The 15,906-nt window shown below is 42.8% G+C and overlaps 3 protein-coding genes across 3 annotated transcripts; all 3 read right to left on the reverse strand.

Annotated features, from left to right (window-relative positions):
• Positions 1-168: 168 nt before the first annotated feature.
• On the reverse strand, positions 169-5,651 carry MRPS36 (mitochondrial ribosomal protein S36). The gene is made up of 4 exons (XM_056325409.1): positions 5,506-5,651; positions 4,682-4,745; positions 1,698-1,900; positions 169-439 (listed from the first exon to the last, which is right to left on the reverse strand). Exons 1-4 carry the CDS (start codon positions 5,542-5,544, stop codon positions 422-424), a joined length of 324 nt encoding a protein of 107 aa, XP_056181384.1. The 5' UTR covers positions 5,545-5,651; the 3' UTR covers positions 169-421.
• Positions 5,652-5,733: 82 nt separating this feature from the next.
• Positions 5,734-12,842, reverse strand: CENPH (centromere protein H). Its single transcript, XM_056325482.1, has 9 exons — positions 12,690-12,842; positions 12,542-12,597; positions 11,838-11,886; positions 11,352-11,414; positions 10,625-10,681; positions 9,772-9,835; positions 9,432-9,483; positions 8,048-8,211; positions 5,734-6,440 (listed from the first exon to the last, which is right to left on the reverse strand). Exons 1-9 carry the CDS (start codon positions 12,761-12,763, stop codon positions 6,348-6,350), a joined length of 672 nt encoding a protein of 223 aa, XP_056181457.1. The 5' UTR covers positions 12,764-12,842; the 3' UTR covers positions 5,734-6,347.
• Positions 12,822-15,475, reverse strand: CCNB1 (cyclin B1). The gene is made up of 4 exons (XM_056325483.1): positions 15,321-15,475; positions 14,196-14,261; positions 13,723-13,833; positions 12,822-13,454 (listed from the first exon to the last, which is right to left on the reverse strand). Exons 1-4 carry the CDS (start codon positions 15,423-15,425, stop codon positions 13,353-13,355), a joined length of 384 nt encoding a protein of 127 aa, XP_056181458.1. The 5' UTR covers positions 15,426-15,475; the 3' UTR covers positions 12,822-13,352.
• Positions 15,476-15,906: the final 431 nt, after the last annotated feature.

Genomic DNA, 15,906 nt, shown 5'->3' on the forward strand with positions numbered 1-15,906 from the left:
GGGACAACGGCCACAGCTGCCTGACGGAACCAGCACGGCTGCTAAAGCCACACCACAAAGTCTCGACGGTCCCTGAGAATGCTTCAGTGTCCCTTTCCTGCATGCAAAATCACTCCTACTAAGATATCCTAATCTTTTAAAGTAGAAAAATAAAATGACTCAATGGTCGTTTGCAAGCAGCTAATTAGAAAAATATTTTAATGGCGTGGACACCAAATACATTCAGTTGCTAGTTAGCCATCAACAGAAAATACTTCAATCACAAATCAATACATAGTGTGTTGTGTCAGCCGTCTCACCCTTCATACAGGTTTTTATTGAAGCTATTAGTATACAATAACTTTTAATATTAAGGAAATGCCTTTATTGTGAATACAATACTTCATTCTTCCAACAGTGGCCAACAAACTATCTTCCATACCTATTCTGGACCTCCACGCTGCAAAAGAAAAGCGGACAGTTAAGTATGTTAGCATGGGAAATGCAGATAAAATCTTCTTTTGCACTAGTATAGACTAACTGACAGAGTTCTAGTTTTGATTTATACATTTTGTTTTTATGTAAGAACATGCACAGAGTGTCAAATATTAGCATCTACCAGTAACAGCTCCATTTTTTTCAGGGGAGAATACAATAAGATCAACACACGCAACCAACAATTACAGCTGCTTCCACTTCTCCCACTCTAGAGAAACCCAACTCTTTACTCAATTTAGAGAGGTCTGACAAACACGGTAGTAGTGAAGATAACTTTTGTAATTTAGGCAGTGGAAATAATTCTAAAGTGCACAGTTAAAAACAAGGCCAAGGTGAGCCACTGCAATCTTTATGAGAATTCAATTCATTATTTTCCCAACCAAATTATTTTACAACTTATCTCACTGTCAGAAAATCTGTGCTAGAGGTCAAGAAGTGTATTACTATGGGAAAGAACCCAATTTATTTCTAATTATAATACCCTACCCACATACGTGCAGGAAAACTGATTTCCTCTACTAACATGATTACACTGTAGGTGTCCTTATCATTTAACAAAGGTATGCAAGTGTCTTTTCATTTCAAACTCACAACTATCTCACACGTTCTTCACAGTTCATTCCTTCTCCCTTTTTAGGCATCAGTGTTTACAACCAAGAATTGTTACAGAAGAAAAGCAGGCATTTCTTGCCTTTCATGTACAATGCTGTATTTGAAAATATTGCAGAAAATATTTAGATGAAGTTTAATAAAATGTTTCCGCTACAAGAAATACAAGATTTAACTTACAAAATAACTTATAAAAAGTAGTTTGAGAAATATTTTGGACTTCAATCACCTGGTAATAACATTCGCTGGTCTAAGAATTGACTCCTGTATTCGGGTCCAGCACATTCAAATTACACATTATACAGCTGTTACAAAATAGGTAGTGGCAGTGATTAACATAGGTTACGACTATCGATAGCTATCTGCATGTCTGTTCTAAGTCCATCTCTCTCTAATCAGCAATACCACAAAGCACTAATTAGTCAAGAGTTGGGTTCCTTCTGCATTAAGAATTTGTAGCTTGGGTATTGTGCATGAAAGCCACGAAAGCTCAGAGCAGGCACTTACCAAGAATCACAACGTACTAGCGTATCTGAAAGTTCGAAGCATGTGTAGAAATAAGCCAGATGCTGGGTAAATACAGACAATACACACCAATAAATGAAACTTACTTGAATAAATTCAATCTCTTCATCTGACATAAGTTTCCTTCTGTATTTCTGAGGCAAGGTTCTCGCTAATTCAGAAGTGTCTGGTGTACCTTTTACTCTACTAACAAGTGCCATATTTTGAAAGCCCAGAGAGCTGCCTCCTACAGACTCCTGTGCTTTTGAAGCATGGAGAGATGGCACACCCGCTTGTAGAGATTCCTGTACTGAAACACAGATTGCAAAACCGTTTACAGAAATGTAACAGGACTGTAAAATTAATTAATAAGCAGCCAACAGAAGTTACCAGCTGTTGACAATTTTTTTTCGTTATAACAAACACTTAGAATAATTAAGACACTCTACTTCTCACAACCTGTCTTTACTATAATTATATGTATCAAGAGCACAGTGAAAAATTATGACAGTAAAAGCAAGCATGTTTGAGTGGCAAAAATATTGATGTATAGACAGAGGATAAGTCAGCATATATCCTAACAAAGGCTTTTTCACTGGGCAGCTGTACATACAAAAAATACATAAAGTATCATACATTTGTGTGTGGAGGCAACTACGCAAGATAAAAAACCAGTCCACCTAAGATGATGCTTTTTGTTTACTGTGACTGTAAAGACAGACACGTGAAAAAAAGGTGGGAGCCTTACAGAAAGATAAAGCTTGCAACTATGACACGCCACAACACGCAATGCAGTGCTGTACCCATTTTTAACATTACAAAAAGGCATTGTATCAAATTTTGTTAATAATGTGCAGAATGACCACCAAGTATCAGGCATCAGCAATCAATGTTAACGAAACACAGAGACCAAGAAGCGCCTGAAGTACTTCACAGGTGAGGGTCAGGAGCTAGGCTTAAGGAATTCACATTGGAGAAGTTGCCTTGACTCTGAGGACAGGAGAGATGACAGAAGGGCCACACTGTCAAAGTCAGCATTCTGAACTTAGATCTGTCCCACCATGGCTGATTTTACAGTGGAAGTACACAATCACCCCAGCAGGCAGGACAGAGTCTCACAACAATGGTTACTTTACAAGCACTCAGACCTCTGTATACAAGGTTAAAGCACGTGATGAAGCAGAACGACTTCCACAGGAAGTCCCTCTCAGTGCTCCTGAAAAATGAGCAAGACAAATGCAACATTTAAACAGCTGGGATGGAGGGACTATATAATTTCAAAATAAGCAGCATCAAGACTGGATGAGTCAAAGAATGCGAGGAGTTACAACACAGCAGCACTGCCTGCCTCTCTCCCTTCTGCCTCCAACAAGACCAGTAAGGACAAAGGAGAGGAGCCAGTTTTAGCCATAGCAAGTCTGGGTCAGTAACAGGACTGGGACATCAAACACCTGCAGCAATGTGATCAGACCACTATATATTGGGGGTGGGGGCGTGGGAAAGCCACTATTGAGAGGCATATTCAGAAGTTCTCAGAGGATTGTATCTGAAAGCTCCAAGTTGATCAGGTGGTTCAGGAACAACAGGAGGGCCCAAAAACAGCAAGGGGGAATAGAGCCCATCAGAAGGAGCATATTCTGAACAGGGGGCAAAGTACCTATCACACCTTATATAAAAAAAAAACAAGAATCAGTTTCTCCAAGTTTGTTTCACACACCGCAAAAATGTCTAGAGATCTGCCAAGGATTTTCCTGTATTGTAGTTTCACTCTGAAGTGTAGTTGGAGTGCATGCATTATCCAGTTAAAAACATCAGAGGTCAAGATTCAGAAGTGCCAGACTTAATACTGCTGTTGCTTCGAGATCATCATGTTGCAGTAGTAATACGGTAGTAGTAATACGGTAAAAGAATTTGGCACCCACGTCCCTACAAGTTTAGTCTTGATCTACAGAGCTCTGCTGGGCTACTACATAGAAGCAACAGCCTGGTATAGTGAAATGTAGTTATTGCTATAGCATTCAAGCAAGATGAGGTAGATTGCAATTTACTAATGAGATGACAGAACCTGATTAAGGTAGAAAAGTCTAACATACTTCAAAGATACTGTCACAAAAATCTTCTGATGCAGAGATAAACAAGAGGTAACATGTTTTCAAGGCTTCGAGAAAGCAGTTCCCTGGCATGAGAGGTGGTGCATTTGGCTGAACTGTGTACAACTGTGCACACAATTCTGACAGAAAGTTATCACAGAAAATAGCTCCTGAAGAGTTCACAGGTAAGTCTGAAGTGGCACTGATGTGCACTGTAGATACTTTGTAATGTTAATGAATAAAGTAAACTCAAAGCTAAATCACAAACACAAAAATGCTGTGTCAAATAATGTGGTATGGTATAATTTCTAAAGAAGTGAGAATAACATAAAAAAGCTTAAGACATCTACTTTAATTTCAAATGCTTTGTTGACTCAAAAGCAGTATTAAACCAACATACTGCTCATACAACTTTGATGTTTAAATGTAACAATATTGGGAATCCTATAAATATCAACGCAGATATAAGTATAAAAATTCATGCCAAAGATTGCAATGAAATTAATTTTTTCGCAGCATTAATTAGTAACACAACAAAATACTTCTTAAAATGTACAGTGGGGTGGCTCTCCCAGCTATAATCATGGTTTTAAATACCATCGACATTGCAGACTCCAACTAAGAAGAGATGAGGAAAATGCAGTAATTTCTGCAAATATCACTGAATACCTAAAGTTCCTTCACACTGACTTGGGCACAATCATTTCACACACATAGTAGTATCTGGAAAAAATGGGACTTACACCAGAAATCTTTGTGAATCTGCCTTGACCAAGAAATAAAGACATGCATATATTATGTGTATTTCCACAGTTGCGCAGAGTCTGAAAAGGAAGAGTCAAGGAACTGCCTTCAAACTAAAACAACTGTGTTTCAGAAACCCTGCTCAAAATCAGCCGAGTTGCATAGCTGAAACAGAAAAATTGCATGCTGGTTTCTTAAATAAAACAGTTAACACTAAGAAATGTGGTGCAAGTTGTCTCTATAGATGAAATACTTACTTTTAGGTCTGGGACTACCTTTTCTGTCTGGGAACTTAATTAACGGAGTATGTGGCTTGACTACCTAGAAAAAGGCAAGGTAGCAGGAGAAACAGAGAGAGTAAGATGTACTTCTAGACACACGTTACCTTCAAAACATACAACGAATACAACTAATGCCAGGAACGCGCATTCCCTTCCTTCCCTCACTGCAGCCTGTGTGTGCATGCAGCGACAGCCACGGAAACGCAATTATAAAGGTTTAGCACACGGAATTGCTAGCTGCGCTCTGACTGTACAGGAATGTACTTGGAACTGTATCGACCCAAAGGGCTGTCTGCTGAACCAGTGAGCCACTTAAATGATCCCAGGAGAACCCGTTTTTATTTTGCTTTGTATTTGTTCACCTGGCTGGGCAGGACCGACTAGTTCTGTTAAGAAAACCCGACGAACTACGAAGCCTAGTAGCCGAAGCCACACTGCTTATTCCTGAAAGACGCCTTCTGAAGATGACTCCACGTCTCACCTTCACCTTGAAGGAAGAGAGCTTGGGAAGGCGCGGCCAGCTAGCGCCCCCCGCCCTGCATAGCGCACGGAAGGGTGCGTGCTGCCCGGAGGCGCCCTTCGCACGGGGAACCAGGCACCGGCCCAAGGCCACCGCCGGTACCGGCGGGCCCCCCCCCGCACGCCTCCCCCCCCCGCGCCAAGGACACCGGCCTACCCGGCGGCGCCTCAGGCCCGGCCGCCTCAGGCCTCGGCGGCGGCGCGCCAGGCCAGCCCGCCGCCCGAGCCAGGCTCCCGGCCTCGGCCCCCCGCTCCCCAGGCCGCACGCCGAGCGCCGTTACCTGAACGACCCTCGTGGCGGCCGCCATCTTACTGCCCATGGTGACCCCCCGCCGCCGCGTCCCGCGCCTCAGGGGCAGCAACGGGCCCCGCCCGCCGAGGGCACGGCCCCGCCCACCGCGACGTGCGGCCGCGCAAGGGCGGCAGGGCCGGCCCGGCGAGGGAAGGCGGGGCGGCGCCGGCCGGGCGGCGCGTTACGCACAAGCCAACAAAAACCCCGAAACACTTCAGGAAGTTCTCACATTTAATTCCTATTCGATTAAGGCAAGCCACATCCACCTTTTGAAAACGGTTTACTATGTCACCAGGCGAAAAGCAAGACTATGTTAATGTGTTACGTGCTGTGATACCATCGATTTTGTTCAAACATAAAATGCAGTTGTCAAGCAGGGTCACAAACAGCTGCTACAGAAAAGAGTGCAAAATTCAGTGTTGAACATTCGATAAAATGTTTCCATTAAACAAGCAGACGCCCCCCCCCCCCACCAAGACCCATTAGAAAAGCCTGCAGCTGCTGCCCTGGGGAACAGGGCAGAAACAGCAAAGCCTTAGCTGAAGCCCACCTTTACATAAATGCTTGAAATATATAGATTACTATTACTATTTCTTGTGTTACCGCTGCCTTTCAGGAGGGGATGAGCGCTTGGGATGGGACAGCTATTAAGTGGCTCTTCAGGCAATTTCAGCAGCTACACTATGTGCGTGCGTTCTACGTTTCTAGAGAGCCACAACCTCCAGAAAGGTTAAATTTTCAAATTCTTAAACTATACTTTATTTATGCATGGTAATCTATCAAGTTTAGTACATCAGTGACATGCACTATGCAAAACACATTTCTCCTGACTCACATAAATTCAACATTTTTTTCAAGCTGTAGAACAATTGCTTTTAAAGATGGATCTTCTGCCCAGTTAACTTTGCTTCCAATTATGATACCCTAAGAAAAAAAGAGTATTGGTTAAACAAAGCCTTTAAAAAGAATTATTCCTAGTAAAATATCTCAAATTTTTCTGATCTTTAACTTTTAATTTGCACACTCTTAAAATTCACAGCAGTCTTTGGAGTAAGTGGGATGAGGGGAGAGGAGAAAGGGAAGTATGGTTTTAAAACCTATTGTCAACATGTAGGAAAAAAAAGTAGTGCTTTGCATTTCCTAGAGGACCTTGTACACCATCCCTATTTTAAACATAGGATTTTAGAGGAATTTTGTTTGTTTGTTTTTTAAACACAAGAAATAAAGTTTGCCTCAAGCACAAGATAACACAGTTAATATTCTCGCCCTGCCATTCTGGATTGAAAATGGAAATTATTACATGTTGTCAAAGAAGATTTGCTCTACTTGTGGTTCAGAAGATTTCAGGAACACAAACCCATTCCTAGGTTTTGTATCCCAGATAACAGTAGGAATCCAATCTAAACCCCACTAAAACGTTTAAATTCTCATTCTCAATTTGAGATGCAACATTGTTATCGATGCAAACTAGTAGACATAGCATTGCAATAGAAAAACATGTGATACTCCATCTTTGAAATTCTTCCAATCACCCAAATTCACAGCATGGTTATATCCTGTCTTCTATCTGAAGCCCTCCAATATATTCTCTTTTCCCCAGTCTAAATTTTTTACATCAGCTTTGTGCGCACTTAACTGGGATTTTATAACCTGATTGCAGATAAATTCAAGAGCGCTGCAATTACAGTTTAGCATTCACTCTGCCTCCCATCTTTGTACTTAAGTCACTGACCTGTGAGGCCAGGCAAAGGAAGCCAAGAGAGATCTCACAGTGAGAGGCAGAGTACCAGACTGTAGCATAGCATACGTGACCTGTAGTAGAACCACTCCCAACACAGGATGCTGCAGGAGGCCCACCCACGCTATCCCAAATCATGAGGTTTTCCTCCTCACTTTGCAGGGCTCCACACTCTGGATGACCTGCCAGCCAGCTGCATGGGTACAGGCTGCCTAGTGGCATCTAAATACGTGGGTAACCAAAAGGTCAAAAGCTACGCTGCTGAAAGTATTTGGACACTGGCTGTGGCTGCAGGCCAAGTCTTTCACAAGGCTGCGGTGGGTGACACAAGCAGAGGTGTGCATGTGGTCAGAAGGGGCAGACTGAGGAGCAGCAGTCTGGCTCACTGGTATCGTGGGATTAAGATCTACTTATTTTTCCTAAACATGAGATGCACAAACCGATTTGGGGGGGGGGGGGGGGGTGGTGTAGGGGTGACACTCCATGCAAGGAAACACATTCACCAAGAAAATGCATTATTTGTGTATCTTTAAGGAAACAAAGAATTAAAGATAGATTGACAAACTGTCTCTAAATTCTGTAAATAATTATTCTGAAGAACTTTCTGACAATTTCACGGTTTTAGCTCTCAAAGCATTAACGTTTTTCTTTCACATAGCAGCAGCTTGTCTATTGTCGCTGTTACTTAAAGTTTTTAGAAAACAGTTTTGTTTGAAGTTACATTTACCATACTCTATGTTATTCTGACTAATGCAAACCTGCAAACTTGCTTCTAAAAGCTACAACATATTACCTGGAATACATTTTGAATTACTGAAGTCAACTGCCTTTCTTTTTGTAATTTTTTAAACATCTTCTCCAGGGTTTTGTTTGCTTCCATACTTGATTGTGTCTCCTTTCGGTTTTTCATCGTGCTTTGAATTTGCAGTAGTTTCTGTCTTGCGGCTTCTTTTAGTGCTGTTCCATTATTAGGAAAATGAAGTATTAAGAAGTAGTTAGGCGAGCAGTAGAACTAAAGATGGATGTCTGTGAGAAAAAAACTAAGGCACTTCCGTGGCAATAACCCTAACCTCACACTCCATCCCCTCCCTCCAATATATCTCAAGATACTCCTTTCACACAAGGGGCAATGCATACTGTGCTTACCTGGTATCAAAGTACATCGATTGGTTCCCTGGTTGCTGCCAAAGCCGAAAGTACTTTGTATCCTGTCTGCATTTCCATCAGGCATGGACTGTAACTTGAATATCTGTCCTATACCCCATCTTCGGTTGTCACAACTTTTATAATCAGAGGTGTTTAAGACCCTTTCTCCCTTCTCAAATTTGATCAAAAACAAATTCCAGAGTTGTACAAGGAACATATGGACAGCCCCGGTGAATATTACTAGTTTTTTATAGGAAACCATACTAAAAACTCGTCTGGATAAAACCATTTAGGGACAGTTTGAAACCTAGTCTGGATAAAACCATTAGGGACAGCATTTGAAAGAATGCCGACACTGCATTCCTTCCCTTATTTCCAAAGATACTAGGGATATTAATTTTTTTTATGAAGACAGGTATTTCATTGTGTTTGCTTATTACTGTCAACACACACACCACTTCCTATGCATGAAACAAACAATAGTTGTTAAAACTGTTGGCAAACCTGGTCATAGCGCAGCAGAAACATTCAAAAAACACACTTAGTTTATGAAGTTCTGAAGATTGACTTCACATCTAAATTTGACACACTAACAAGCCTGCTGAACACCAACATATATACTATTACTAGAGTTCTTTGTAAGTAAATCCCCTCCCCTGGTCTGCAAACATTTTATAAAGGTGCAGTCTGACACACACACAAAAAAAAATCATTTAGGTGTTGTAGGACTGATTTAAATTTTACTAAATGTTGTGTAGTTTTCTGGGGAACTTATACTAAATAATAAAACACTACCATATTCTCTCTGAGTATCTTCTTGCACCTGTCATACTAATGTGTCAGTCTTATGCTCAAGTAAACAACACACCAGGTCATTTTTGCAGTACTTCCAATGCTTTTCACAAGTTTTGTAACTATGTTGAATTTCACAGTTACTTCAGATGTAAATTAATATTGCTACAAGAAGAACTTTAAAATACAAATGATAAAATTCCAATATAAAAGAAAGTCAGTACTGCTAACACACTTACAGAATCTTTTCCTTTTAATGTCAGCCAATTTCTGTTCCTTCTCACGTGCTTGCTAAAAGAGAAAAAAAAATAAGTATTTCCCAGACTCTTGGCTCCAAAAATATTGAAAGATGCCAATTCAATTCACAAAAGCAGTTAAGGGCAGCTCTAGAAGCAGACTTTCTTACATACTCACTTGAAGTCATCATTTCAGTAATTAACACCGGTAGAAATTGTACCTTTTGGCCACGCATTTAGCTTCAAATGGCTGGTGCGATCCTGTTCCTTTCAAATTGCTCTGCTGCCCATGCTGAGGTTGGCAGACCTGCACAACTGCAACAGGAGCTACAATGCCACTTACCTCTTGATATTCCATTATTTTCTTGCAGAGTGTCAGTATGTGGGATATATTTTCTGTGATCACTCTAAGGAAGGAAACACAGTTGCACACCTTAAGACAATTAATATGAGTCAACAGCATAAAGGTTATGTGGATTGCACAAAAAAATCCCCATTTCCCTTTATACCAAAAAAAAAATTCCACCCCCCCACACAACTGCACCCTTTCTTTTTACAGTTATTATACTAAGTATTGTTGTAGGAGCCAAATAGTGTCCTTATTTCCCTCTCAGTTTCCCTAATGTTTCAGTTAAGGTTGTATAACATTTCAAATCACAGAGCTTGGAAGGTATCAAGGAAACCTAGTCACCCGAGAATGGCAAAGAATTGCAGCTCCTGAATTCTGGTGTGTGGCAGGGACATCCTGGAGATGCAATGTTTTCAGCTGTAGTTCTGACAGAAATTAAGTTTCTCATATAACACTTCATACATGTGCACCCATTAATATTAGGCAGGATATGAAAAGCTAATTCTAAAAACGTTTGAAACTTTCAGTTCTTTTTCAAAGCCATTAAGCTTTAATTAATGAAGGCAGCAAAGCAGAGGCAAGGCTCTGTCACAAGCCTGTAATATGTGCCCAGCTATTATAAATGCAGGTAACAGTTCTCATAAGTGAATCAAAGGTTGTGATTGCTGTAATCAAAGCTTGGTTAATTTGGAGCCCAAACATAAATCCACGCAGGGTATAAGTGGTCTGATCATGCTGGCTCTAGCTAAAAGGTGGATGGTACGTCATTCAGTAAAATCTAGAAGAAAGCTGGCTTTAAAAAAAGGTACAGTGAAGTACAGCTATGCTTCCCCTATGAACACCTTACCGTGAGCCACTGTCATTTTCCTTAATTTTGTTTCTCAGGGCAGTCGTAAGTTGGATCCTGCATAGCAGATAGTGGAGAAGAAACACACAACTGATGAGAACTGATAAGAAACTTAAGGCAGATTTAGACAAGTAACAGAAAAATATTTCCAAGGTTCCATTTATGTCCAATTTCACATTGGAATTATGTATATAAAATACTCAGTACCTTTTCAGTATCATACTTCTTAACTAATGAGGCTTAACTCTCAGGACAAGAAATGTACATCAGTGATTATTTGACAATGACAACTCCTTTTTCTCTTACCAAACATACTTGGACACCATTAATCCCAGAGCCTGCAGAAGGGAAGCTGAGCAAATACAAATGAACAGCCATATAACATAGGAGATGTGTACCACCTATCGGATTCCACCTTTTCATATGCATTTGTGAAATCCTGCCAAGAAATATTTTTACAGATTTATGAAGTCAGCCTTTCACAGTTTTGCAGGAACCTTTGGGTTTACATGTTTCAACTTGGATTTTTTGTTGTTGTCGTTGTTCTCTATGGTATCTCCATCTGCATTTCTGCTTGTTCAGTGGTACTAAAATCTCTCATGTTTGCAACACACTGTAGCACTTTGAAATCCTATTTTAATCAGAATTATGTATATGTGCACACGCATGTATATGTGTGCACACAAACAAACAGAGAACCTCCAAACAAACAGGAAGAAAATTCTACCTTTGCAGGGCTAATGTCTTGTTGAGGAAAGAAGCTTTTGCATCCTCCAAATCTTGCAGGGCACTGAAAGGAAAAAAAAACAAACAACCAACCTCAAACAGTTGGAGAAAACAAAAAATTCAAAAGCAATGTCACATTTTTAACTTGCTCTCTACATGTCTAAAGAATTTTTCCTGTAAACCACAAATTATTAAGGCCAGGGGTATTTTAGCGTGTGGAACTGTATTAGGAAATTCTAGTTATCACAGGAAGGCCTGCAAATTTAGAAGCCACATCAGATATAGAACTACATTAGAAGACTGAGTAAAATATTTCTTCCTCATATTTTATCTTAATTTCCTTTTTATTCACCAGACTTTGGCAAAGTACTGATTGTTAATACAGAGATTTACTAAGGAGTAAACTACAAGAGAACTTCCGAGCTCAGTTCTTAACCCTTCTCCCCTTTCAAATACATCCAAAGTTTGAAGTTATGCAATAACATACCAAGTGATAAACTTTCCTTCAGTAGCACCACCAAGGTGACTTCCCTGACCTGCAAAGAACGAACGTCACCAAAAAAAACGACAGCAGAGACTTAAACACAATCTACAGAGGATAAAGAGTTTGATAGCTGTACTTTCAAGGTATTTCTTATTTCTACCTCCACACCTTATCATTTCTTCCACTGTCAGTGAGACTCCGTTATCAATTGACTGTATCAGAGAAATAATTAGGCTTTAATTTAAGTGCTTCCACTTAGCACTTTTTACAAATGCCAGAGCTGTCTCACAGCATTGTTGTATATGTGCAACCGGCTCGTTCAGTGGAAGAAGGTTCAGGTAACGGAAACAACGGCAACAGGAAGAAACACCTTCAGTCAGTGTTTCTGCCAAAGGCCTGTTTCCTCAAAACCGTCACCAGGAGTCAGAGGAGCCTGAAGTGAAAACCCGGGAGGAGAAGGGGCAGCAGGCAATAGTCACACGGCAGTTTTGTAAGCATTCAAACGGGTCTTCAAGAGCCGTCTAGAAAACGGAGTTCAGCCCAGACGCTCAGCCAAGAAAAACATTTCGTTATTATAACGAACACTTTTGAGAAACAATTTTTTGGAAGACGAGTGTTAGCCGCATCGCATGCCTTATTACCGTAACATCACGTTAAGAGGGAGGGCGGTGGGCCGCGGGGGGACTTAAGAGTACGGATAAACTTACTGGCATGAAGCGCAACGCCGCACTCCATGAGCTGCTGCTTCAGCTGGTCCCGCAGGCTGCAACAGAAACCGAGGCGCAGCGGTCAGAGGGCGCGCCCAGGCCGGCCCGGCCCGGCCCCGCCACCGCCCCCCGGGCCCCCGGCACAGACCAGAGCAGGAAGAAGGGATCCACCTGGTCCTCCACGCTGCCCATCGCGCCGCTCAGCTGCCCCGACGCCGCCATGGCTGCGCCTTCAAACTGCCCGCGCGCCGCTGCTTCCGTCCGGTGGGGCGGTGCCTCCCGGCAGCCCCCGCGACCCGGGGGCGGGGCCGCCGGAGGGCCGTTGGTCAGCCGCCGAGCTTAGTCCCCGCCCAGGGCCCCCCGGTGACGGGCCGTGCGGGTGCCGCGGGCAGATGGGAGCGAGGCAGCCCGTCCTCCCGGGCGTGACTCCGGGGAGCCCAGGGGGGCCGAGCTGACGGCATATTCTGATTAGTAACCGAGCGAGCAAAGCCCGCGTAATTTGGCCGCTGTGGCAGACATTATCCCTGTCAGCGCAGTGCCGGCGCTCCGGCCTGCACAGAGCCCGGAGGACCAGCCGCCACGCCTGGGCTAGACCCAGAGCTTAACAGCAGACAGCATCGCTCACAGGCGCCGCTGCGATGCCTCAGCTGCAGGAGGCAGTTTACTACCACAAAGGTGGCAAGTGAAAAGAAGTACTTTCTTAAGAAGCCTGAACACAGGACAAAGGACAGGTTGTGTACAGGGGCATCATACAGCGACATAATCGTGCTTGAGTTCAAATGCTGTAGTTTCATTGAATTAGAGGCAGCATTCAAATCAGAGGTTGATCAAGATTCGGTATGATGGAAGAGTCCAGCTGTCCAACAGTGCTCATCTTGTAATTTATGCAGCTGGCATATTTGTTCTTGATTGCCTGCAGAGACGTAAGTTTCATTAAGTTTACCCTGTTCATAAACTTACATGATTCCAGCTTACCTGAGGCTTGGCAGTCAGGCCAAGCCCACCGTAGCACACCAAACCAGTTCATGACCGGCTCACGCCACTTTGGCAAGTTAGAGGTCTGCTCAAGGGAGCAGATCGTATCCAAGTCTGCCAGCAGTGGCTCAGCTAAGCCAGCTTCAGAGTGCCATGTATCAGCACTTAACCACACATAGTCCCCACCTGAACTGTGAGATTCTTACCATCTGCTTGGTAAGGCCCACATTCATAAGCATTACATTCCTTGCTGTGCATTGCCCAACTGCGAGAAGGTCTTCCTCATTATAAGACATGTGGTACTGCAGAGCTGATGTCTGAAAGAAAAAGAAGTCATTAGACAAGCTTGCTAGAACAATCTGAGTACACCGGCTTCTTTGTCTTCTGTTGGGCTTGGGCAGTTGTGGTCTCCTGTCCCACAGGGGAGGGTTAACAGTTACCGCCCTACTGCTGCCCCCTTGCAAAGGGCCATGGGGAGACAAGAACATGCTGAGATACCACGAAGGAAGCAGGAGGCATGGACTTGGCCCAGAGTGGCCTTCTTAGCTGGTGCACAGCTGCACCAAGTCCTAAACTAGAAGGTGGTCTCACAAGCATGACTTACCCATTGGCATCCACTGAAGGATTTCTGAACTAAACAGTAAGCAGCTATGGCAGCCTCAGATTGAGGGAAACTAACCATTTCATAGTCCACAATGGAGAGCTCCATCAGGTACTTGGCCAGAATATGTTGTTCCAAGTTCACCTGCATTAAGTAAGAATTGAGTATTGGTTATCTCAAAGGCAAGAACATCCTGTCAAGCCTTTTTGGCAGGAATACTTCCCAAATGAATATGTTTAGAGCTATAGACTTAAAATTAAAGTGGCTTAATCACACAGCAGTTCTGAGCTGTATTTATGCTGCTCATCATCTAGGACCACTGTTTTCAATGGCAGTCTAGCAGTTACCTGCAGTACCAGGCAGACATTTTAACTCTAGATTTGGGTGGGTTGGGCTCATGTGACTGAAAACAGAGCAACAAGGCCTATTTCTACATGGGAGACAGGTCTCAACCAGGCTCAGTTGCTAAACTGCTGCAGTGCTCAAAAGCTTTGAGCCATTTTAATGAGCTGTCACAATAGAGTATTCTATTTTCCAAATACTGCCTACAGTAAAGCTGGTTCTTAGCACTACCTCTGCAATCTTTGAAGCCCTCCTTAGGAAGTGCGGAGGGAGAGAGCGACCCAGACCAAAGTCCAGGGCTTGCAGGATTGTCATCTCCATCTGAGAGATTTGGATCTTTGTGTAACTGTTAATCAGTTACATATGCAAAATCTCCAATGTGTGGGGGGAACAACTCTTTGTATTTGCTGGCAATGAAAGAGCTGTGACACCAACCAGCTGCAATATCTTTGTGGAAACAATATTGTCCTGTAGTAAGAAGCAGGAGAGATTTACCTGAATGACTTGGATCAGAACACAGCTTTTCAGTGTAGTCAATGTAAGGTTTATTCTACGGCAAGATGCTCATACTGGCATATTCAAAATAATTACACATCTGTTGCCTCTGTTGGCATCTGCAGAGGTATTAGAAAGGCTTTGAGAATACATTAGGGAGAGCAGTGAGCAGTTTTTATGTATCAAGTCACTACTCATAGCTGAGAAGGGTATGTGGTGCATACAATTCAACACCAAATGTACTTTGTGGGTCAGCTGTATTTTGTTATGGGTACCATGTCTGTCCAAGTATGGTGTTGCTGACGAGTGCTTGCTGGGCTTTAGTTTAGGGAAAAGCATTGCCTGACACTGGCAAGAGACGCTCACCTGCAGGAAGCAGTCAGTGATACCAGCTGCCATGTACAAGGTCTCCTGCTGGAGCTTCAATTTTAGCTGTACTTGCACAAGCCAGTCTACTAGTACAGCACGCATGTTCCAACTGATTCCTTGACCAGTCAGGTAACTGGGACTGATGGAAACCTGTGTGGAAGGAATAGCGTTAATAGATCTAGTCACTTAGCTGAACCATTTGCAATGCTTAGCCTTGCTTGCATCTTAAGGCCTATCAAGGAGTTCAGGGCAGGCACAGCCCAAAGGTGTAGGCCACAAGGTTTCTTTGTTTACTAGAGATGGGCTAAAGAAGGCATGGCACTAATACTGCTAGATGACTGGTCTAACAACCAGCATGTTTGTTAGCAGTTCAGTTTAATCTTGTATTTTAATTTGAGGGATCACTTATTAGTGCCTCAGGAAAACCCACTGGTGAAAGTGAATACCAGATCCAAGACACACCTATGACATCAGGTCCACTGTGTCAGCAAGACGCCCTTTGCAGTTCTAACCTGCTCCTACTAACCAGCCTCAAGGTCTCTTAGATACATGCAGATGTCCTTCACATAGCTGCTGCAGAAGC

Source organism: Falco biarmicus, chromosome Z (assembly GCF_023638135.1).
Source record: "Falco biarmicus isolate bFalBia1 chromosome Z, bFalBia1.pri, whole genome shotgun sequence".
Classification (NCBI taxonomy): Eukaryota; Metazoa; Chordata; class Aves; order Falconiformes; family Falconidae; genus Falco; species Falco biarmicus.